Here is a 24,815-nt window from a genome sequence, read left to right on the forward strand (position 1 = left end):
GTCACACAATGCCACAGATGTCTCAAGTTCAGGGTGCATGCAATTGGCATGCTGACTGCAGGAATGTCCACCAGATAATTTAATATCTACCATAAGGCACCTTGTCTCAAGTTGTTTTAGAGAATTTGGCAGTATGTCCAACCGGCCTCACAACAGTAGACCACGTGTAACCACGCCAGCCCAGGACCTCCACATCTGTCTTCTACACCTGCGGTATCGTCTGAGATCAGCCAACCAGAGAACTGCTGAAACTGGGTTTGCACAACCAAAGAGTTTCTGCACAAACTGTCAAACATTCTCAGGGAAGCTCATCTGCATGTTTGTCGTCCTCACCAGGGTCTTCATAACCGACTTCAGTGGGCAAATGCTCTTCATAGATGAATCCCGGTTTCAAATGTACTGGGCAGACGTTGTGTGGGCGAGTGGTTTGCTGCTGTCAACGTTGTGAACAGAGTGCCCCATGGTATGGGCAGTCATAAACTAAAGATAACGAACACCTTTCCATTTTATCAATGACAATTTGAATACACAGAGATGCCGTGATGAGATCTTGAGGCCCTCACCTCATGCCATCACCTCATGTTTCAGTATGATAACGCAAGGCTCTTTACACAATAGACGTGTATGGCAACGTGTTCCAGTTCCCGCAAATATCCAGCAACTTCGCTCAGCCATTGAAGAGGAGTGGGACAACATTCCAACTCTATGCGAAGGAGATGTCGTGCTGCATTAGGCAAATGGTCACACCAGATACTGACTGGTTCTCTGATCCATGCTCCTAGCTTTTCTTTTTTAAGGCATCTGTGACTAACAGATGCATATCTGTATTCCCAGTCATGTGAAATCCATTGATTAGGGCCTACATTAATTTGTTTGATTTTCTTATGAACTGTAACTCAGTAAAATCTTTGAATTTGTTATATTTTTGTTCAGTATATAAAACATTTGGGGTATTGAAAATCCTACCGAAAAAGCATATCTTCACATTGATCGTATTCTTATTATCAACGTTATATTTTGTTTGAACTATTACATACCTTGGACAACAACAGATGCAAACCAGTTGGAAGTCCAGTTCCTACTCTACTGTTGTAATAGGGAGTTCATGTTCCCCTGATCGGTTTCTGTGACTAATTTATTACCCAAAGCTTGAGATATATTGTTGTGCCCTGGCCAGCTCATTGACGTGTTCTGTTAGCTCGCTGCACCTCCAGGTCTTTGGGGCCTGTGATCTGTGTCCAAAGGCTGCCCAGTCTATAATGAGATTGGGCTCCAGGTACTGATTGTAAGGGAACCACCGAGTACAGGGAATGAGTCATGACTCGGCGACGTCTCTGCAAATAGGCAAACCTGGGAAGGTCAAGCTGCCTTTTGTCTTCCTCATCCACACACACTGCAGTGGTCTCATTTTAGTGTGTCTATCATTCTGAAATTTTAATGCTGATTCTACTTTGCCATTGCTGCTGTTTTAGTTAATCTCCAAGCTTCATTTTCATCAACGCTTCTGAAGACGGTTAATTCACAAAGCCAAATACAATTTCTCTGAATTACTCTGACGCATCCTTTTGTGGAGTCTTATGCGTAGGAATAACTCATGATGAATGTACATATCTCCTTCGTGACGGAATTATGCTGAACTTTTTTTCGATCAAGGCTGAACTTCATAGTCACTATTTTGAGTGCATTCTATTTACATTGTGTTTTCAGTTTGTTATGGTATGCACAATATAGTTGTAGCTTTATCAATTAATAGTTACATGATTTGTTGTGTGTTAGTGTTCTGTTTCTTCACTATTCTACAGTACCAGTCAAAAGTTTGGACACCTAATCATTCCAGGGTTTTTCTTTATTTGTACTATGTTCTACATCATCTCAACTATGAAATAAAAAATGGAATCATGTAGCAACCAAATCAAAATATATTTTATATTCTTCAAAGTAGCCACCCTTTGCCTTTATGATCGCTTTGCACACTTGGCATTCTCTCAACCAACTTCATGAGGTAGTCACCTGGAATGCATTTCAATTCAAAGTTCATTTGTGTTTTCTTTCCTTAATGCATTTTGAGCCAATCGGGTTGTTGTGACAAGGTAGGAGTGGTATACAGAAGATCGCCCTATTTGGTAAAAGACCAAGTCCATATTATGGCAAGAACAGTTCAAATAAGCAAAGATAAATGACAGTCCATTACTTTAAAACATAAAGGTGTCTATCTCAATCAAGTTTCTTCAAGTGCAGTCGCAAAAAACATCAAGCGCTATGATGAAACTCGCTCTCATGAGGACTGCCACAAGAAAGGAATACCCAGAGTTACCTCTGCTGCAGAGGATCAGTTAATTAGTTACCAGCCTATGATTGCAGCCCAAATAAATGCTTCAGAGTTAAAGTAACAGACATCAACATAAACTGTTCAGAGGAGACTGCGTGAATCAGGCCTTCATGGTCAAATTACAGCAAAGAAACCACTACTAAAGGACACAAATAATAAGAGACTTGCATGGACCAAGACACACGCAATGGACATTAGACCGGTGGAAATCTGTCCTTTGGTCTGATGAGCCCAAATTTGAGATTTTTTGTTCCAACTGCCATGTCGTTGCGAGACTGAGTATGTGAACGGATTATCTCTGCGTGTGTGGTGGTGCTTTGCTGATGACATGGAGTTATTTAGAATTCAAGGCACTCTTAACCAGCATGGCTACCACAGCATTATGCAGTGATACGCCATCCCATCTGGTTTGCGCTTAGTGGGACGATAATTTGTTTTTCAACAGGACAATGACCCAACACACCTCCAGGCTGTGTAAAGGATATTTTACCAAGAAGGAGAGTGATGGAGTGCTGCATCAGATGACCTGGCCTCCACAATCACCCAACCTCAACCCAATTTAGATTAGTTTGGAATGAGTTGGAATTGCAGAGTGAAGGAAAAACAGCCAACAAGTGCTCCGCATATGTGGGAACTCCTTCAAGACTGTTGGAAAAGCATTCCAGGTGTAGCTGGTTGAGAGAATGCCAGGAGTGTGCAAATATGTCAAGGCAAAGGGTGGCTGCTTTGAAGAATATAAAATATATTTTGATTTGTCGAGCACATTTTATTTTTGGTTACGACATGATTCCATGTGTTTCATAGTTTTGATGTCTTCACTATTGTTCTGCAATGTAAAAAATGAGAACCCTTCAATAAGTATGTGTCTGAACTTTTGACTGGCACTGTACATGGTAAGCTAGAAACACATTTAACACCAATGTTGGTTAAACCCTTGAAGTGACTACCATAGTACTGTAGACACCTTTTTCATAAGAATTATTCAATGTATTTAGTCTCTCTGCCTAGCTGATTGTCAGGGGTGGGTGTAGTGCTTTCAATATAAACAAGATGTATTGATTTATCAATCATTGGGCTTATTTTCATCTCTGGAAATGGCAGAAAAATGTATGACCTTTTATTAAATGTATTTTACCACTTGTGGTTTGTAGTGTACCACCAATATTGTTTTCCACTTTCACCCACATTCTCTCTTGCAATTGTCCTGCCCTTCAGAATTCATGTAGATCAACTGGTACTTGTGAAATGATTCAATGTTCCTTTTGATACTGTACACTTTTTACTACTAAGCTATCTGGAATTTAAGGTAATACGGAGAATAATTTTGCAATTTGATTATACATTTTATGTCCCCTTGAAGTATAAAAAAATAGTAAAATGTTTTATTGGCCTTACTGCTATTAGCCCATACAAATGCATCGAACAGCCCCCCCCAAAAAATCTAAAACAATCAGAAGTTTGTCCTGTATCTGAGAGACAGTGTAGTCAGACCTCTACTTTTTCCACAATTTGTTACTTTTTTAAAAAAATGGATTAAATTGTTTTCAATTTCCGAACAATTTCCCATAATGACAAAGCAAAAACCATTTAATATACTTTGCTCTGTTCATCTTTCTCTTGATCCTGACTAGTCTCCTGCTTTTCCCTGCTGCTGGAAAAGCATCCACACAGCATGTTGCTGCCACCATGCTTTACCGTAGGATGGGTGTCAGGTTTCCTCCAGAAGTGTCGCTTGGCATTCAGTCTAAAGAGTCAAATCTTGGGTTCATCAAACCAGATAATATTGTTTCTCATGGTCTGAGTCCTTTAGGTGCCTTTTGGCAAACTCCAGAGGGCTGTCATGTGCCTTTTACTGAGGAGTGGCTTCCATCTGGCCACTCTACTTTACTTTAAAAGCCTGATTTGGTTGAGTGGTGCTGCAGAGATAGTTGTCCTTCTGGAACTTTCTCCCATCTCCAGAGGAACTCCAGGATTTCTGGCAGAGAAGGGCCTTGGTCAGGGAGGTGACCAAGAACCCAATGGTGTTCTTGGTCACCTCCCTGACCAAGGCTCTTCTCCCTCGATTTGCTCAGTTTGGCTGTGCGGACAGCTTTAGGACGAGTTTTGGTTGTTCCAAACTTCTTCCATGTAAGAATAATAGAGGCCACTATCTTCTTGGAGACCTTCAATGCTGTATAAATGCTTTGGTAACCTTTCCCAGATCTGTACCTCGACATTATCCTGTCTCGGAGCTCTAAGGACAGTTCCTTCGACCTCATGGCTTGGTTTTACCTCTGACATCAAATTGTATTTGTCACATGCACCTAATACAACAGGTGTAGACCTTACAGACCTTACAGTTAACAAAAGACCCCCACAAAAGTAAGATAAGAATAACAAATAATTAAAGAATAGCTGTAAATAACAATAGCGGGGCTATATACAGGTGTTACCTGTACAGAGTCTATGTTCGGGGGCACCGGTGTTGAGGTAATATGTACATGTAGTTATTAAAGTGACTATGCATAGATAACAGAGTAGCAGCAGTGTAGAAGAGGGGGGTGGGGGCAATGCAAATAGTCTGGGTAGCCATTTGATTAGATGTTTAGGAGTCTAATTGCTTGAGGGTAGATGCGGTTTAGAAGCCTCTTGGACCTAGACTTGGCGCTCCGGTACCGCTTGCTGTGCGGTAGCAGAGAGAACAGTATGACACAGGTGGCTGGAGTGTTTTATCATTTTTAGGTTCTTCCTCTGACACAGCCTGGTATAGGGGTCCTGGATGGCAGGAAGCTTGGCCTGGTGATTTACTGGGCCTTACGCACTACCCTCTGTGTAGTGCCTTGCGGTCGCAGGCTGAGCAGTTGCCATACCATGCAGTGATGCAACCCGTCAGGATGCTCTCAATGGTGTTGCTGTAAAACCTTTTGAGGATCTGCGGACCCATGGCAAATATATGCTCAGATAATCGCATTGTATTCTTTCGCAGTAAATCCTTTTTTAAATCTGATTCTAGGCTTTCGATACATGTGAGACACTTGTATTTTCATGAATGTTTAATATGACTATTTAAGTAGCGATCACCGTATGTTGTGGAATTTCAGCCCGCTAACGGGTTCCGTGCGCAGAGAGGTTAAAGTAATGGACTGTTTCTCTTTGCTTTTTTTTTAGCTATTATTTTACCAAATAGGGACATTTTTTGTACACCACCCCTACCTTGTCACAACACAACTGATTGGCTCAAACGCATTTGAAGGAATAAAATTCCACAAATGATCTTTTAACAAGGCACACCTGTTAGTTGAAATGCTTTCCAGGTGACTGCCTCTTGAAGCTTGTTGAGAGAATGCCAAAAGTGTGCAAAGAGGTCGTAAAGGCAAAGGGTGGCTACTTTGAAGAATGTCAAATATATTTTGATTTGTGTTACACTTTTTTGGTTACTACATGATTCCATATGTGTTATTTCATAGTTTTGATGTCTTCACTATTATAATGCAATGTAGAAAATAGTACAAATAAAGAAAACCCCTTGAATGAGTAGGTGTCCAATCTTGACGTGTGTGTGAAAGAAAAGCACCTTTTTTTGGTTCATTAAAATAACATCAAATTGATCAGAAATACAGTTTAGACTTTGTTGTAAATGACTTGTTGCTGGAAACGGCAGGTTCTTTTTTGGAATATCTGCATAGGTATACAGAGGCCCATTATCAGCAACCATCACTCCTGTGTTCCAATGGCACGTTGTTAGCTAATCCAAGTGTATCATTTTAAAAGGCTAATGGCCAGAAACTGGAAGTTACATTAAATGGTAACCGCAAAACACCAGTCTCAACGTCAACAGTGAAGAGGCGACTCCGGAATGCTGGCCTTTTAGGCAGAGTTCCTCTGTCCAATGTCTGTGTTCTTTTGCCAGATCTTCAGTTTCTTGGCAATTTCTTGCATGGAATAGCCTTCATTTCTCAGAACAAGAATAGACTGACAAGTTTCAGAAGGAAGTGCTTTGTTTCTGGCCATTTTGAGCCTGTAATCGAACCCACAAATGCTGATGCTCCAGATACTCAACTAGTCTAAAGAAGGCCAGTTTTATTGCTTCTTTAATCAGAACAACAGTTTTTAGCTGTGCTAACATAATTGCAAAAGGGTTTTCTAATGATCAATTAGCCTTTTAAAATTATAAACGTGGATTAGCTAACACAACGTGCCATTGGAACACAGGAGTGATGGTGGCTGATAATGGTCATCTGTACGCCTATGTGATCTACCGTTTCCAGCTACAATAGTAATTTACAAGATAATCAATGTCTACACTGTATTTCTGATCAATTTGGTGTTATTTTAATGAACAAAAATTGTGCTTCTAAGTGACCCCAAACTTGAACGGTAGTGTATGTATATGAGAACAAAACATAAATGCGACATGCAACAATTTGTAATATTTGACTTAGTTACAGTTAAGGAAATCGGTCAATTTTAAATGAATTCATTAGGCCATAATCTATGGATTTCACAGGACTAGGCAGGGGTGCTGCCATGGGTGAGCATAGGCACACCCACATGGGAGCCAGGCCCAGCCAATCAGAATTAGTTTTTCCCACAAAAGGGCTTTATTGCAGACAGAAATACTCAAAATGAGAGAAATAAGCTTTTTGTGCATATGGAAAATTGCTAGTATTTGTATTTATTTCAGCTCATGAAACATGGGGACGAACAATACGTGGCGTGGCGGTTTTTATGTTTTGTCCAGTGTACTTCCATAAATTTCTTTCAACTGGTACCAGGGGACGTTCAGACGAGTCTTGAGGCCTATGGGCGTCTTGGAGCAAAACAACCGACATATTCGTGTCAGTGAGGGTCATCTTTGCACAGAGGGCAGTCCCTCCAGGATTCTGCGTTTCTGTGATTCATTGCAAAGTCAACACATGATGCAGTAATTTGCAATTTTGACCAATTCCCACACCTTTTGCGCATACAAGGGTCCAATCAAAAGTGGGTTTGTAATTTTTTTTTTTACCAAGTACTGCACTGTTACCGTGGAAAATGGCCCAATCCAACCACACGTCAACAGGTTTTTTCTTATTTTTTTCCCTCTCTCCTCCCTGGCCTGTCAGCATATTCGCGTGCCAAGATGGGTGATTGTTGATGGCTGACGGGCAGTATAATGAACAGAAATCAATCTCATTTGCCAACAAAGATAACAGCTAACGACCGTGCGAAACAATTTCCAAATGTTTTTGTTTTTTTTGTTGACGATAAAGTCACTTCGAATCAGCAGAGCATATGAGAATGTCAGAACAGTTCCCACAGCTGCGGCAGATCACCATGACTGAACTGGTAGCAGGGAAGACTGTGGCAAGCTGTTTTAGCTGTCTTTGCTGTTTTAAACTCTCTAATACTTATCATGAAAGCACAATTTTTTAAATACATGGAATAGTAAATATCAACAATTCTCTATTTTTACGTTTTCTCTTCATCTCCCTTACAACCCTTTCAGAAAAAGTCTTCAAAATTCTTGCTTGTGATAACTTATTAGAAAGAAATACTGATCCTCAAATTGAAAGAGATTGATCAGCTTTGAATCTGTTAAGAGATGCATCCTGTGTTGATGGCAAGCCAGATGGAGAGGTGTGAATGGATTTTGACAGATGTTTAAAGGAAAATAACCAAAATTCAGCACTTTAGATGTTCTAATTGTTTTTCTATTATGTATTCTGCTTAAAGTCGTCCTCAAACTGAGCACATGACTTTTATTGCTTTATATGAAATGTATAGCAGAGTTTCAGAAAAGTTTATGCTTTTTTTTTTGGCTGTAGAAATCACAAATGTTGCTAAATCTTGGAGGGATACGGGTCATATTAGTGTGTAGCTCATACTGTTCGGATGCTGCATAAAAAAGTTGGCAGATCAGCTGTACCAACTTCAGATGAATCCCAAGTTGTGGTGGTCATAGAGCAAAATGGAGAACACTCTCGTTTGCGTGAGTCATCTTTCCATAGAGGGGTTATAAAAGTCTGTAGTCCAAAACTGTTTGGACGATTTTCTGAGACCGATTTTTGGGATGTCTCATTGTCTGACAAACTGCTCTAGCTCTATCAACTTTCACCACAGATGCGGAAGTGTGACATGTGGATCCAATGCAAAAAAAACAAAAAAAAAACATCTAGCTGAAACTTACAGATCTTTTTTTATTATGGTTCTTCGATTCAACCTTAGGGGGTTAAAAGGAAAAGTATTTAAACTCAAGTTGAACAAAATGGATACTAGACGGTGACAGTCCACCAATAGTCTTAAGATATATCCTCATAATAAACAGCACCCACATTTCACATAAGTGATGTCTTCCTCTGTACCCCAATGCATATATTATTTCAATCAATGAATGTATTAAACTTGAATATAAACTGTAGTTTAAATTTTTTTTTGTCTTCAAGCATTAGTTTGTCCAAAAACATGCTTGACTCATCTCTTGCCCAGTGACTCCTGCACAGGCAATGACCTAACATCACACTCAACCCTCTGTCACCAAATAGGCTGTACACCCTGCAGTTTCCTCTGAAACCTGCCCACCTTGTCTTTGGACGTGTTGATGCAGGCGTTGTGCTTGTTGCTCTGCAGGTGGTGCCAGTACTTGAGCAGTTCGTTGGGGTGAAACTGGTGGGAGGTTATGAGGTGGCTATACTTGCAGCTGGAGTAGGACACCCGCCAGTGGTTGAACAGGAACTCATTAGGCGGCGGCGTGGGTTCGATCCGCAGCTTGGCCAGGCAGATGCCCACGTAAACGTCCTCCAGATGCAGCCTGCGGATACCCAGGGAGGCCCTGTATATCTTTCCAGCCAGGTCCCCTGAGAACACATAGCCCGTTCCTGAGCAGAAAGTAGGGTACACCTCACTGGGGTACAGCTCGGAGGGCATGTACCACTTGCTATTCTTGTTCCTGTTGGGTGCATAGCCCCTCATCAGGTAGCCCGTAATATAGTCCCGTTTGGGGTGCATCTCTGGCTGGAGCAGCTTGTGCACGAGATACTCTGTGTTGACAAACATGTCACTGTCTGTCTTCATGACATAGTTGGTGCCCGGGCAGTGCGTGGACACCCAGTGCATGCCCATCAGGGTTTTTATAGTCAGGTTGTTGTAAGTGTCCATGTAATCCTGCTGGATGATGTCACGGTGCCTCCGGCTCTCGGCCTCCAGGCTGCTCTGCTGCAGGCGGCCCACCCTGCCCTCCTTTACGCCTAACAGGAAGAGCCTAACAAAGCTTAGGCCCGGGACCATGCTCTCGTTCCCCCAGGTCTGCCGAATGGTCTCCCTGGCTTCCACCTGATTGGCCTCCGTGGCTATCAGCAGCACCAGGAAGGGCTCTGGGTTGCCCTCCCGGCACTTGTCGGGCTCATTGATGATGTAAGGGTATGGCTCTGAGGTCAGCAGGCCCCTTAGCCCGACTTCCCCACTCAAGCTAGCATTAGCCGCCACTGAGTTCTCCAGTCCCGTAATCCCCTGTGGAAAGGAGAAGTCCTGAGGGGAACTGAGGTTGGCATTTCTTTCCGGAGGCGAAGGGGGAACCAGTGCGTCCCTCCATAGATTCTGTGATGAGCTGTGATTCCCTTTTTCTTTGGTAGAGTGTAGTCCTCTTTCGGTGTAAGCCACTAGGTGCTCCCTCTGCCATGTTGGCCCCCTGAGGCCCGGCAGCCAGTCTTGATGGCCCAGGATGATCAGGAGCGAGAGGAGAGACAGTAGGCCAGCGACATGCGTGTAGCAGTGGCGCCTCCTCCACTGCATGGTGTCTGTGTACCACCTCACGTGGGCAGTCGTAACACACTCGGTCAGGTCAGGCGTATGCTGTGTGCGATATTGTTGATGAACCAAGTAATTAGTCCGGAGGTGGTGCATGTATTGAACCGTAACATTCAAGTCACTTTGAATTGTTGGTCTGTTGTCAAACCTGCCCATATGTTTCAACCAGGTTCATGCGGTCTTCAGCAGAGGCCAACGTTTTTATCTAGGAGAAAAACAACAGTGAAAATGTTAGCACAAGTTAAAACCATCAAACGCTTTGTCTAGGGTGCCTGAGGGATTGTAGTGGTGTGATAACATAAAATACATTTAAAATAGCATTCAGACCCTTTACTCAGTACTTTGTTGAAGCACCTTTTGGCATCGATTACAGCCTCGAGTCTTCTTGGGTATGACGCTGCAAGTTTGGCTTGGTCAGGCTCCCGAGGCACAGAGCGCACCGCTCACGAGCATACTACTCGCCAATGTCCAGTCCCTTGACTACAAGGTTGATGAAATCCGAGCAAGGGTAGCATTCCAGAGAGACATAAGAGACTAACGTTCTTTGCTTCAAGGAAACATGGCTCACTCGAGACACACTATCGGAGTCGGTACAGCCACCTGGTTTCTTCATGCATCTCGCCGACAAAGGAGCATCTTTCTGGTAAGAAGAGGGACGGGGGTGTATGCCTTATGATTAACGAGACATGGTGTGATTATAACAACATACAGGAACTCAAGTCCTTCTGTTAACCTGACTTAGAATTCCTCACAATCAAATGTTGACCGCATTATCTACCAAGAGAATCCTCTTCGATTATAATCACAGCCGCATATATTCCACCCCCCCAAGCAGGCACATCGATGGCCCTAAATAAACTTTATTTGACTCTATGTAAACTGGAAACCACATATCCTGAGGCTGCATTCATTGTAGCTGGGGATTTTAACAAGGCTAATCTGAAAACAAGACTCCCTAAATTCTATCAGCATATCGATTGTGCTACCAGGGCTGGTAAAACCCTGGATCATTGTTATTCTAACTTCCGCAATGCATATAAGGCCCTCCCCCGCCCTCCTTTTGGAAAAGCTGACCACGACTCCATTTTGTTGCTCCCTGCCTATAGACAGAGACTAAAACAGGAAGTTCCCGCGCTCAGGTCTGTTCAACGCTGGTCCGACCAATCTGATTCCACGCTTCAAGATTGCTTCGATCACGTGGATTGGGATATGTTCCGCATTGCGTCAAACAACAACATTGATGAATACGCTGATTTGGTGAGCGAGTTTATTAGCAAGTGCATCGGCGACGTCGTACCCACAGCAACTATTAAAACATTCCCAAACCAGAAACTGTGGATTGATGGCAGCATTTGCGCGAAACTGAAAGCGTGAACCTCTGCTTTTAACCAGGGCAAGGTGACCGGAAACATGACCGAATACAGTGTAGCTATTCCCTCCGTAAGGCAATCAAACAAGTTAAGCATCCATGTAGAGACAAAGTAGAGTCGCAATTCAACGGCTCAGACACGAGGTATGTGGCAGGGACTCAGTCAATCACAGATTACAAAAAGAAAACCAGCCCCGTCGCGGACCAGGATGTCTTGCTCCCAGACAGACTAAACTTCTTTGCTCGCTTTGAGGACAATACAGTGCCACTTACACTGCCCGCTACCAAAACCTGCGGACTCTCCTTCACTGCAGCCGATGTGAGTAAAACATTTAAACGTGTTAATGTTGTAAAAGACTATTGAAGCTGGAAACGGCTGATTTTGTTTTAATGGAATATCTACATAGGCCCATTATCAGCCACCATCACTCCTGTGTTCCAATGGCACGTTAAGTTAGCTAATCCAAGTTTATAATTTTAAAAGGCTAATTGATCATTTAGAAAGCCCTTTTTGCAATTATGTTAGCACAGCTGAAAACTGTTCTGATTTAAAAAAGCAAGAAAACTGTCCGCCTTTAGACTAGTTGAGTATCTGGAGCATCAGCATTTGTGGGTTCGATTACAGGCTCAAAATGGTACTTTCTTCTGAACCTCGTACTTTCTTCTGAACCTCGTCAGTCTATTCTTGTTCTGAGAAATGAAGGCTATTCCATGCGAGAAATTGCCAAGAAACTGAAGATCTCGTACAACGCTGTGTACTACTCCCTTCACAGAACAGCGCAAACTGACCCTAACCAGAATCGAAGGAGTGGGAGGCCCCAGGGCACAACTGAGCAAGAGGACAAGTACATTAGTGTCTAGTTTGAGAAACAGACGCCTCACAAGTCCTCAACTGGCAGCTTCATTAAATAGTACCCGCAAAACACCAGTCTCAACGTCAACAATGAAGAGCCGACTCTGGGATGCTGGCCTTCTAGGCAGAGTTGCAAAGAAACAGCTATATCTCAGACTGGCCAATAAGAAGAAAATATTAAGATAGGCAAAAGAACAGACACTGGACAGAGGAACTCTGCCTAGAAGGCCAGCGTCCCGTTACACAATAGTTAGTGGCACCCTTCTCTTTTAGCGCCTCTCTCCCTAATATTGACACCCACTTTCGACTGGTACTGTATGTGTTACAATTTACATAAAAAAAGGACTACTAATGTTGCTTTGCATGTGAGTCATGCAAGTCTAACTGGAGCCAGTTACTTTTGAAGAAAATAAACAACATTACTCTTAATGACATGCCACAGGATCTATTATACTTGTATTTACATTTGTATCAGTTTTTTAAACCCTCACTTTTAGATGTGTTATAAAGAGGAAACCAACATCCTGTTAGAGTGACTTCTTAGCAAATCTTCTCTCTTAAATTGAGGGCTATTTGTGCCTTTCCTTGTAAGGAACCGCCCTTGTGCATGATTAAGGTTACTATCTAATATATGGGTGGACTAAATAAGTTAACTATGAAGATCTATGTCCTCAATCGCTCCTTTAAACAATTGGAGGAATTGATACTTGGATAAGGTGTAAGCAAGAAGTGGGCACATTTGGCACAGCAACCCAAGCGAACTGAAAAAGTATGTTTAATTTAGATTGCTGTGAAAGCACTGCACTGTTTTCACATTTTTGGGCAACTAGTCCCCTGGAGTGGTGTGGGTTCTCTCACATTCGACTGGATTACATGCCGCTCTCTTAAAATACCCCCCCCAGACAAAGGGTTGTTTGTGAGAGCGCACAAAAGGTGCTAAAAAGCCAAATCCCTCATGTAGGCATCCTCTGGAATGCAAAGAAACATTAAACACACACACACACACACACCCCAATGTGTTCTCAGGTTCTAAACAAAAACGAGCTCTCAAAGCTATATATTCCTTCCTAGCAGCCAGCACCTGTGCAGTGTGTACATGGCAGCTTTTACTACCAATACGCTCTTGTAAGAGCATGTGTGTGTTTTTGAGCTGTAATTGAGCACGCCGGACCAGAAGACATACCTGTTCCCCCAGTTCAAGTCGTTTCAGGGCAGGGCGGAGGGCTTGCTCCCCTCATCTCTCATCTACTAGGGCACAACAACCTGCCCATGACTCTGCCCAGTGCTGCTGCCAGCTTCAATGGTTTATCTATTTCTTCCTGTCCACCACACACCTTGGCTCACCTCTCAGCTCCATCTCACGGTTACCGTTTTATCGCTGCTTTTCTCTCTGTGTGGGGCGGCCCAATCATGGTGCGACTGCTTCTATGGATCCCGCTTTGGACGGTGTCGTTCCTTCTCTGCCATGTTTTTCAATGCCTTTTGCTGCGAACGCACCCACACGCGCAGAGCGATCCCTCCCTTGGTTTTAAATATGACTCATTGTCAAATTCACTCGGGCACACTGGCTCTTGGTGCCTGTGTGTGTGTGTGTGTGTAGAGCACCCGAGCTACATTCTCTTCATCCACAGTGCTCTCTGTGTCGCTTATGTCTCTTCTGCCCCCACACGCTTCCCCTCTATCAACCTCCCTCGCTCCCTATCTCTCTTGCTGTGCTATCGCTCTGTCGCATCTGCTCTAGCTGGTGGGGGCTACTGAGAGGGGCAGGGCTGTTTTCTCTATATGGTCTGATGGATAGTTGCAGGCTTGGTGACAATATGCTAGTGTTGTCACGATACCAGATTTTAGTGTTGCACGGTATACCGGTACCACTGTAATGTCACGGTACCAAAACGCCATGTTTACTTATAATACCAACATTTTAGAATACCGTAGTACCGTGTCTTAAATACTACCGACTTTTTCAGTCCTACCAATCTAAAAAATCTGCTGGCGCCTGTTATAAAATGTTTATGAAGTCTGTTTTGTTTCAATTCAGTTGAATTTAATAAGCAACAGCCACTAGTCTCTTGTATGCACAGGTCCAATATCCACTTCACTTTCATGCGCATATCATGTGTGGCAGCTGTAATCAGCCAGCTGCATCCCCTACATGCCCTTACCTGCTTTTCTCCGTCCTCTCTTCACGTGCGTCTATTCCTCCGTCAGTTTTAGAAATATATAATTTAGCCGTGATGGCGAGCATGGATGCAGTCCCTGATGAGTCTTCTGTTAGATTTGTTACATTTGTTACATTGAATCATTATCACTTGTTATAACCGAGAGTACAGACTAGACTTTGAAAGTTCACTGTCATGCAGCCTCAGCTGCAGTGTCAGCGAGGGAACATAGAGCACCACTTCGTGACAGGCATCCTTACAGCAAAGATAAATGTTTTTTTGTCTCTAGCCTAAACGGTTAAAAAAAATATGACCCATTTTTACTGGATGTGCCTTTTTTTTCCCTTTTTAATCGGGATTCACGCACATTTTATATACGGGCCATTTTAAACTAGTCCCGTGTCGCTATTTATTGGTTTGATTACAAATGTTATGTAAATATGAAAAATATTTTGGCTGGTAAAAAATAACCTCAGTGGCTGGTAGATTTGATTTTTTTTTTTCTGCCACAGTGGCTGGGGGACCAAAAATGTAATTTTAGGCCCTGGTTTGGATCATTACAATTTTTTTAATGTACCGAAGAAAAATAAAGTATCCCTTTACATTTCTCGTTGAGAGCATGGCTCTTCTGTGGCTTGTTGTGCAGGCCTATGACTGGCATTCCAGTCAGGCCAGTGTTGATGTAGTTTAAGCAGCTTGACTTCCACAGACTATCCCAGCAAAGCTGCTGATTCACTAATCTGTCTGTGAGGCCAGTAGATCATGAATAGGAAAGAGAAGACAGTGGGAAAGAAACTAGATGCGAGGGAGATTAAGGGACAAGAGCTCTAGAGGGATAGACCAAAAACCTTTGCAGGGGCAGAGGCCCCCCATACAGGTTTACTAACTTTTTGACTGGACTGGAGGACTATTGGCCTAGTATTGACTGATTTTGAGAGTTAGGGTGACCAATGTCATTAAGAATTGGCACCAAAGAAGTACAGACCTACATAGAAATGGTTACTTATATTTTCCACATACTTGGAGAATCATACTTGAATACTCCTCGCATCCTTCCTCATCCTCAAACCCCATTGGATGACAGTCACACGTCCCTCCACTCTTACCACCTCCAATGGATTTTGGAGAGAGAGGACGCGAGGGATTTGCAATTGAAATTCTCCCTTGGACTAGATGGACAAAATTTGTATTAAACCGCCCCTCTAACTCAATCCTTTATTGGTGGACGCTGTGCGCTATGTGGACAGCTAAATTAATCTGATAAAATATTCACAGTTCATTATTTTGACAATACAACACAGGCTTGCATAATTTATTGCATAAGAACTTTAATGTACCGCAATAATACATTTAAAAAACAGCCCATGGGCCCGGGATTTTCATTGCATTCTCTTGACTCTGCCCTGAACTATTGAATCATATCTGTCATCTACAACTCAAGTCTGTGCTGCTGCTCATGGAGTTAACTGACAAATCTGCAGGAAGCCGACGCATTGAGTTCTGAGTAAAATGATATGAAAACATATCTATCTATATAACTCCGAACTCTGCGTCTCTGTACAGATGGCTCTGGTCACAGCAGTTTTCCCTACCATTCAATCTGCCACCTACCTGTGTTGGAAAATAATCTATGGGAAACACTGGGTCAACTGGTGACTCTTCATGAAGTTCTGTGGACCGTGTGCCATACATCTCCAATAAAATAAGAGACTAAAGATTTATTCAACCTACTAGTAGAAATCCAACAGGAACCAATGTGTCATAGCAACATTGCCAGTATTTCAGGGAGTGCTTCAGGGTGGAGTTTCTCCTAGGTTCTAATCTAGGATCAGCTTCCCTTCCCCCAATCCTAACCTGAACCATTAGGGGGAAATGCAAAACTGACCCAAGATCAGTGTCTAGAGGCAACTTCATCGCGTTCCTAAATTAATATGTATGCCACCGAGGTTCTGGAAAATGGTTCCTCTTTTTTTCTGTACTGAGCAAATTTCAGGTCTGCTGAGTGCAAACTTGAACTTTTAAAATTCTGTGGAACTTCCAGCATGTGTTTACTGTGAACACTGAGGCTGTACCCACTTTGAGTTTCAGACAGTGGTCAAATAGGCTTCTGTGGATGATCATAATGTAGACCTACCAGAGTGGCCTACCATCAAAAACAAAAGGCATCCCATAACATTTGAACATGGAAATGGCTGTTCTATCATGCAGTGTAAAATGTAGGCTTATATTCCACGAGACTTTTGTGGAAAAAACATGCAGGACTTGACATTAACCTGTTTATCCACTTGACCTTCAGACAAGAAGGTGACTGAAAATGTTTGAGAAGAAAAGAAACCACTTTAAAAATAAAATGCATTATTATTCCCATACCATTTATTACAGAGAATTGGATCAATTATGCTACCCTCTGCCGTATTGGCTACGTAGATTAGTCAAGCTTGTCTCAAAATACAACAGTCCTACGTGTCAATACAATAGAATCAGACTCAGATGCGTTCTGCCTACAACAAAATAATTTGCATAGTTTTGCATACTAATAAGTCTTGGATAGTTTGTTTTGGTATGTTGCATTAAAAGTTGATAATGTTGATTTGATCACAATTTCCACCATAAAAAAATCATTGAGTGTTAACTAAGGGGGGGGGGGGGGTTAGTGGGTTAGTGATATAACCACTGGTTTGAGTCCCAGGCTCTGGCCGGATCGACAGTATTGAGAGCTCTGACAGTATCGACACTTAGAAACAACCCCCTGTAGATGTTTCTACAGCTCTTCTTTGAAGCCGAGCTCTGGGACTGTCATTAGATGATGAATTACCACTAGACCTTAGAGAGGGTGTGACCCTTGATACACTCCCATCAGACTAGATGCACACCCCTTCCAAGGGGAATCGGCCTGAGGGAGGAGGGAGCAACAGTCATCATACACAACACTGAGGCTCTTGATATGGACAATATATACAGTGCAATTGGAAAGTATTCAGATCCCTTCTCTTGTTCAACATTTTGTTACGTTACAGCCTTATTCTAAGTCTACACACAATAACCCATGATGACAAATCGAAAATAGGTTTTAGAGATGTTTGCAAATTTAGTAAAAATGATAAACCGATATCTTATTTACTTAAGTATTCAGGCCCTTTGCTATGAGACTTGAAATTGAGCTCCGGTGCATCCTGATCATATTTGGGATGTTTCTTCAACTTGATTGGAGTCCACCTATGGTCAATTTAAATTGATTAAACATGATTTGGAAAGGCACACACACCTGTCTATATAATGCCCAACAATTGACAGTGCATGTCAGAGCAAAAACCAAGCCATGAGGTCAAAGGGATTGTCCGTAGAGCTCCAAGACAGGCAGCGATGCACCCATCCCGTTAGGTCAAAGGGATTGTCTGTAGAGCTCCAAGACAGGCAGGGATGCACCCATCCCGTTAGCGGGATCATTTACGTCAACATCAGCTGGAATGTAGCACGCCAAATTAAAATGTAATTTTCATGAAATCACAAGTGCAATATAGCAAAACACAGTTTAGCTTGTTGTTAATCCACCTGGCATGTCAGATTTCAATAAAGCTTTTCGGCGAAAGCTATCCAAGCGTTTATGTAAGAACATCTCTCTCAGTAGACAAAATACACTGCTCAAAAAAATAAAACAACACAATGTAACTCCAAGTCAATCACACTTCTGTGAAATCAAACTGTCCACTTAGGAAGCAACACTGATTGACAATACATTTCACATGCTGTTGTGCAAATGGAATAGACAACAGGTGGAAATTATAGGCAATTAGCAAGACACTCCCAATAAAGGAGTGGTCCTGCAGGTGGTGACCACAGACCACTTCTCAGTTCCTATGCTTCCTGGCTGATGTTTTGGTCACTTTTTGAATGCTGGCGGTGCTTTCACTCTAGTGGTAGCATGAGACGGAGTCTACAACCCACACAAGTGGCTCAGGTAGTGCAGCTCATCCAGGATGGGACATCAATGCGAGCTGTGGCAAGAAGGTTTGCTGTGTCTGTCAGCGTAGTGTCCAGAGCATGGAGGCGCTACCAGGAGATAGGCCAGTACATCAAGAGACGTGGAGGAGGCCGTAGGAGGGCAACAACCCAGCAGCAGGACCGCTACCTCCGCCTTTGTGCAAGGAGGAGCAGGAGGAGCACTGCCATAGCCCTGCAAAATGACCTCCAGCAGGCCACAAATGTGTCTGCTCAAACGGTCAGAAACAGACACCCATGAGGGTGGTATGAGGGCCCGACGTCCACAGGTGGGGGTTGTGCTTACAGCCCAACACCGTGCAGGACGTTTGGCATTTGCCAGAGAACACCAAGATTGGCAAATTCGCCACTGGCGCCCTGTGCTCTTCACAGATGAAAGCAGGTTCACACTGAGCACATGTGACAGATGTGAAAGTCTGGAGACGCCGTGGAGAACGTTCTGCTGCCTGCAACATCCTCCAGCATGACCGGTTTGGCGGTGGGTCAGTCATGGTGTGGGGTGGCATTTCTTTGGGGGGCCGCACAGCCCTCCATGTGCTCGCCAGAGGTAGCTTGACTGCCATTAGGTACCGAGATGAGATCCTCCGACCCCTTGTGAGACCATATGCTGGTGCGGTTGGCCCTGGGTTCATCCTAATGCAAGACAATGCTAGACCTCATGTGGCTGGAGTGTGTCAGCAGCTCCTACAAGAGGAAGGCATTGACGCTATGGACTGGCCCGCCCGTTCCCCAGACCTGAATCCAATTGAGCACATCTGGGACATCATGTCTCGCTCCATCCACCAACGCCACGTTGCACCACAGACTGTCCAGGAGTTGGCGGATGCTTTTAGTCCAGGTCTGGGAGGAGATCCCTCAGGAGACCATCCGCCACCTCATCAGGAGCATGCCCAGGCGTTGTAGGGAGGTCATACAGGCACGTGGAGGCCACACACAGTACTGAGCCTCATTTTGACTTGTTTTAAGGATTTTACATCAAAGTTGGATCAGCCTGTAGTGTGGTTTTACACTTTAATTTTGAGTGTCACTCCAAATCCAGACCTCCATGGGTTGATAAATTTGATTTCCATTGATTTTTGTGTGATTTTGTTGTCAGCACATTCAACTATGTAAAGAAAAAAGTATTTAATAAGAATATTTCATTCATTCAGATCTAGGATGTGTTATTTTATAGCAGTGTATTACAAACAGCTAGCCGCCAAGTAGATTGGTCACAAAAGTCAGAAAAGCAATAAATTAAATCGCTTACCTTTGATCTTCGAATGTTTGCACTCACGAGACTCCCAGTTACACAATAATTGTTCCTTTTGTTCCATAAAATGTATTTTTATATCCAAAATACCTCCATTTGTTTGGCGCGTTTTCAGAAATCCACAGGCTTGAGCGGTCACGACATCGCAGATGAAAATTCCAAATACACAGCCAAAAACTCTGGGGACACACTGACGCGATGTGATCTTTCTCGCTCATTTTTCAAAATAAAAGCCTGAAACTGTCTATAGACTGTTCACAACATGGGTAAGCCATAGGAAAATGAATATGGTTGATATCCCTTTAAATGGAGGGAAGGCATTCAAAGGAACATGGAGCTTTCAAAAGAGGCCACTTCCTGGTTGAATTTTCCTCAGGTTTTCGTCTGCAATATCAGTTCTGTTATACTCACAGACAATATTTTGACAGTTTTGGAAACTTTAGAGTTTTCTATCCTAATCTGACAATTATATGCATATTCTAGATTCTGGACCTGAGAAATTGGCAGTTAAATTTGGGTACGTTTTTCATCAAAATCTAAATACTGCCCCCTACACTCAACAGGTTAAAGGTGTTTCAACAAAGTACTGAGTAATGGGTCTGAATACTTATGTAAATGTGATATTAAATTTGCTAACATTTCTAAACACGTTTTTTCTTTTGTCATTATGGGGTATTGTGTGTAGATTAATGAGGGGGAAAACGATTTAATCCATTTAGAATAAGGCTGTAACGTAACAAAATATGGAAAAAGTCTAGGTCTGAATACTTTCCAAATACATTGTAAATATGTTGTAGACGAGTTCGAGTTGGATGAACTTGCATACCCTATGCCAATATGTAGGGTTGGCTTTTCATTCATCAGGCTGTAGGTTGACCGTTGTGTTTTTGTTTGTGTTTCAGGAGGGAGCGTCTGCCAGGAAGGCCCAGACACCAGCACTGCAGCCCGTTCCCAGACCAGGTATGTATATCTGTCACCACCAAAGCAGGTGACATGAAAACATTGTGTTAATGTAGGCCTTTTGTAGACACAGCTTTCCCAGTCATTCAAAACCCCTGTATCAGCAGTCACCACCAACCCTGGCCCAAAAAGTAACTTTTAGAGCTGGGTTGCAATAAAACTCTGCACGTCATGTTGAACCCCCCGCGGTGTGCATGGTTTCATTACAGCACAGTACTCAAACACCTGATTCAAGACCTTTATTGGTTGAATCTCGTGTGTTTTTAATGGGCAGGCCTGCAGACCCTGTTACTCTCAAGGACTAGAATTAGTGGTTGATTCTACAGTCGTGGCCAAAAGTTGAGAATGACACATTAATTTTCACAAAGTCTGCTGCCTCAGTTTGTAGGATGGCAATTTGCATATACTCCAGAATGTTATGAAGAGTGATCAGATGAATTGCAATTATAATTGCAAAGTCCCTCTTTGCCATGCAAATGAACTGAATCCCCCAAAAACATTTCCACTGCATTTCAGCCCTGCCACAAAAGGACCAGCTGACATCATGTCAGTGATTCTCTCGTTAACACAGGTGTGAATGTTGACAAGGACAGGGCTGGAGATCACTCTGTCATGCTGATTGAGTTCGAATAACAGACTGGAAGCTTCAAAAGGTGCTTAGAATCATTGTTCTTCCTCTGTCAACCATGGTTACCTGGAAGGAAACACGTGCCGTCATCATTACTTTGCACGAAAAGGGCTTCACAGGCAAGGATATTGCTGCCAGTAAGATTGCACCTAAATCAACAATTTATTGGATCATCAAGAACTTCAAGGAGAGCAGTTCAATTGTTGTGAAGAAGGCTTCAGGGCGCCCAAAAAAGGCCAGCAAGCGCCAGGACCGTCTCCTAAAGTTGATTCAGCTGCGGGATCGGGGCACCACCAGTACAGAGCTTGCTCAGGAATAAAGCAGGCAGGTGTGAGTGCATCTGCATGCACAGTGAGGCAAAGACTTTTGGGGGATGGCCTGGTGTCAAGAAGGGCAGCAAAGAAGCCACTTCTCTCCAGGAAAAACATCAGGGACAGACATTCTGATATATAGGGACAGATATTCTGCAAAAGGTACAGGGATTGGACTGCTGAGGACTGGGGTAAAGTAATTTTTTCTGAATCCCCTTTCCAATTGTTTGGGGCATCTGGAAAAAAGCTTGCCAGAAGAAAAGGTGAGCACTACCATCAGTCCTGTGTCATGCCAACAGTAAAGCATCCTGAGACCATTCATGTGTGGGTTTGCTTTGCAGCCAAGGGAGTGGGCTCACTCACAATTCTGCCTAAGAACACAGCCATGAATAAAGAATGGTACCAACACATCCTCCGAGAGCAACTTCTCCCAACCAACAGTTTGGTGACGAACAATGCCTTTTCCAGCATGATGGAGCACCTTGCCATAAGGCAAAAGTGATAATTAAGTTCCTCGGGGAACAAAACATCGATATTTTGGGTCCATGGCCATGTCCATGGCCAGGAAACTCCAGACCTTAATCACATTGACAATTTGTGGGCAATCCTCCAGAGGCAGGTGGACAAACAAAAACCCACAAATTCTGAACAACTCCCAAGTATTGATTATGCAAGAATGGGCTGCCATCAGTCAGGATGTGGCCCAGAAGTTAATTGACAGCATGCCAGGGCAGATTGCAGAGGTCTTGGAAAAAGAAGGGTCAACACTGCAAATATTGACTCTTTGCATCAACTTCATGTAATTGTCAATAAAAGCCTTTGACACTTATGAAATGCTTGTAATTATACTTCAGTATTCCATAGTAACATCTGACAAAAATATCTTAAGACACCGAGGCAGCAGACTTTGTGAAATTTATATTTGTGTCATTCTCAACTTTTGGCCACGACTGTACAATGAGACAGCTTTCTATGTACTACTACAACATGTTCCTGCCGTTTGAAACACTTTCTCGGGACAACTGATGTTGCTTCAAGGTTGTGACCTAAGCCAAACGTAAGGGATGGTAAGATTCACAGATAAGCATCCGTCCAAATAAGCATCTGTCCTGTGTGCCCAAACCGATCCATATTAAACATGCATCAGTAATGGGAAATAAAATTAACACCTGCCAAATGCGGGTATTGGCGGGTAAGACTGCCTATTTCACCAGCCACGTTGGCGGGTGGTCAATTTGCAAGGCTCTACAGTGCGAGCATTACATTTGTGAATAAAAATAATCAAAAGTCAAATATGAGCACATGTGAGTTAGAAAAATGCTGCAGTATCTCTTTACAAAGTATTTATGTGGTTTTGTTTCATAGCAGCTAATTGCACAAAGAAATACGAATCTTATATCCCACCTCACGCAGCAACACTGCCTGGCAGGGGAGCTGTGTGCAATAAGTGAAGTTCATTCATAGATTCTTTTTTGGCGGGCATAAAAATTAGCATTATTTACTTGAATATCTACAAAGTGAGCCACTATACCATATTACTACTTAATAATAGATTTTTTGTTTTACACTGAACAACAATTTGAAAACAATTTAAAAGAGTTTACTGAGTTACAATTCATATTATAGTGCATACAGACCCCTTGACTTTTTTCACATTTTGTTACGTTACAGCCTTATTCTAAAATGGATTAAATCGTTTCCCCCCTAATAAATACACACACTACCCTGTAATGACAATGCAAAAACAAGTTTTTAGAAATGTTTGCAAATGTATTAATAAAAAACTTAAATCACATTTACAGAAGTATCCAGACCCTTTAATCAGTACTTTGTTGAAGCACCTTTGGCAGCGATAACAGCCTAGAGTCTTCTTAGGTATGAAGCTACAAGCTTGGCACACCTGTATTTGGGGAGTTTCTCCCATTCTTCTCTGTAGATCCTCTCAAGCTATGTCAGGTTGGATGGGGAGCGTCGCTGCACAGCTATTTTCAGGTCTCCAGAGATTTTTATCGGGCTCTGGATGGGCCACTCAAGGACATTCAGAGACTTATCCCGAAGCCATTCCTGTGTTGTCTTGGCTGTGTGCTTCGCCCCAGCTCTGGTGCAGGTTATCAAGGCTCTCTCTGTACTTTGCTCCATTCATCTTTGCCTCGATCCTGACTAGTCGCCCAGTCCCTGCCGGTGTATAACAACCACAGCATGACGCTGCCACCGCCATGCTTCACCGACGGGATGGTTCCAGGTTTCCTCCACATGTGGCGCTTGGCATTCAGGCCAAAGAGTTCAATCTTGGTTATATCAGACCAGAGAATCTTCTGTCATGGTCTGCGAGTCTTTTAGGTGCCTTTTGGCAAACTCCAAGCGAGCTGTCATGTGCCTTTTACTGAGGAGAGGCTTCCATCCGACCACCCTACCATAAAGGCCTGATTGGTGGAGTGCTGCAGTGATGGTTGTCCTTTAGGTAGGTTCTCGCATTTCCACAGAGGAACTCTGGAGCTCTGCCAGAGTGACCATTGGTTCTTGGTCACCTACTTGACCAAGGCCCTTCTCCCCCGATTCAAACTTCAGTTTTGCCAGGCAGCCAGCTCTAGGAGAAGAGTCTTGGTGGTTCCAAACTTCTTCTACTTAAAAATGGAGGCCACTGTGTTCTTGGGGATCTTCAATGCACCAGAAATTGTTGGTACCCTTCCCTAGATCTGTGCCTCGACACAATCCTGTCTCGGAGCTCTACGGACAATTCCTTTGACCTCATGGCTTGGTTTTTGCTCTGACATACACTGTGGGACCTTTATATAGACAGGTGTGTGCCTGTCCAGATAATGTCCAATCAATTGAATTTACCACAGGTTCCTACAATTTGATTGGAGCCAACATCCCAGGTATGATCAATTGAAACAGGATGCACATGAGCTAAATTTTGAGTCTCATAGCCAAGGGTCTGAATACTTATGTAAATAGGGTATTTCTGTTCTTAAACACATTTGCGGAAATTTCTAAACTGTTTTCGGGTATTGTGTGTAAAAAAAAAATATATATATATATCTTCACTAGGGTATGTGGGACTATAGTGTCCCAACTCAACAGCCAGTGAAACTGCAGGGCGCCAAATTCAAAACAGAAATCCCATAATTAAAATTCCTCAAACACACAAGTATTTTACACCATTTTAAAGATACACTTGTTGTAAATCC

General features: G+C 43.0%; 2 protein-coding genes across 6 annotated transcripts in view; one reads left to right on the forward strand and one right to left on the reverse strand.

Moving 5' to 3' along the window:
* Window positions 1-24,815, forward strand: part of LOC110530041 (parafibromin) — a 63,212-nt gene that overhangs the window by 23,798 nt on the left and 14,599 nt on the right. For both annotated transcript variants that reach the window (XM_036985598.2, XM_090181879.1), the window contains exon 12: window positions 20,628-20,685. In XM_036985598.2, the coding sequence (XP_036841493.1) occupies window positions 20,628-20,685 (58 nt within the window). The remainder of the gene's footprint in view (window positions 1-20,627; window positions 20,686-24,815) is intronic.
* LOC110530040 (beta-1,3-galactosyltransferase 2) overlaps window positions 8,468-24,815 on the reverse strand; it is a 31,957-nt gene continuing 15,609 nt past the window's right edge. For 3 of the 4 annotated variants that reach the window (XM_021612808.3, XM_036985599.2, XM_021612810.3), the window contains one exon: window positions 8,468-10,298. In XM_021612808.3, coding sequence (XP_021468483.3) covers window positions 8,822-10,249 — 1,428 coding nt within the window. In that variant the 5' untranslated portion in view covers window positions 10,250-10,298 and the 3' untranslated portion in view covers window positions 8,468-8,821. Of the gene's footprint in view, window positions 10,299-13,498; window positions 14,041-24,815 lie in introns of those variants that run through there. The other variant, XM_021612807.3, reaches the window with a different exon arrangement.

The sequence above is a fragment of the Oncorhynchus mykiss genome, chromosome 8 (genome assembly GCF_057628025.1).
Source record: "Oncorhynchus mykiss isolate SJ-2025 chromosome 8, ASM5762802v1, whole genome shotgun sequence".
In the NCBI taxonomy this organism is placed as follows: Eukaryota; Metazoa; Chordata; class Actinopteri; order Salmoniformes; family Salmonidae; genus Oncorhynchus; species Oncorhynchus mykiss.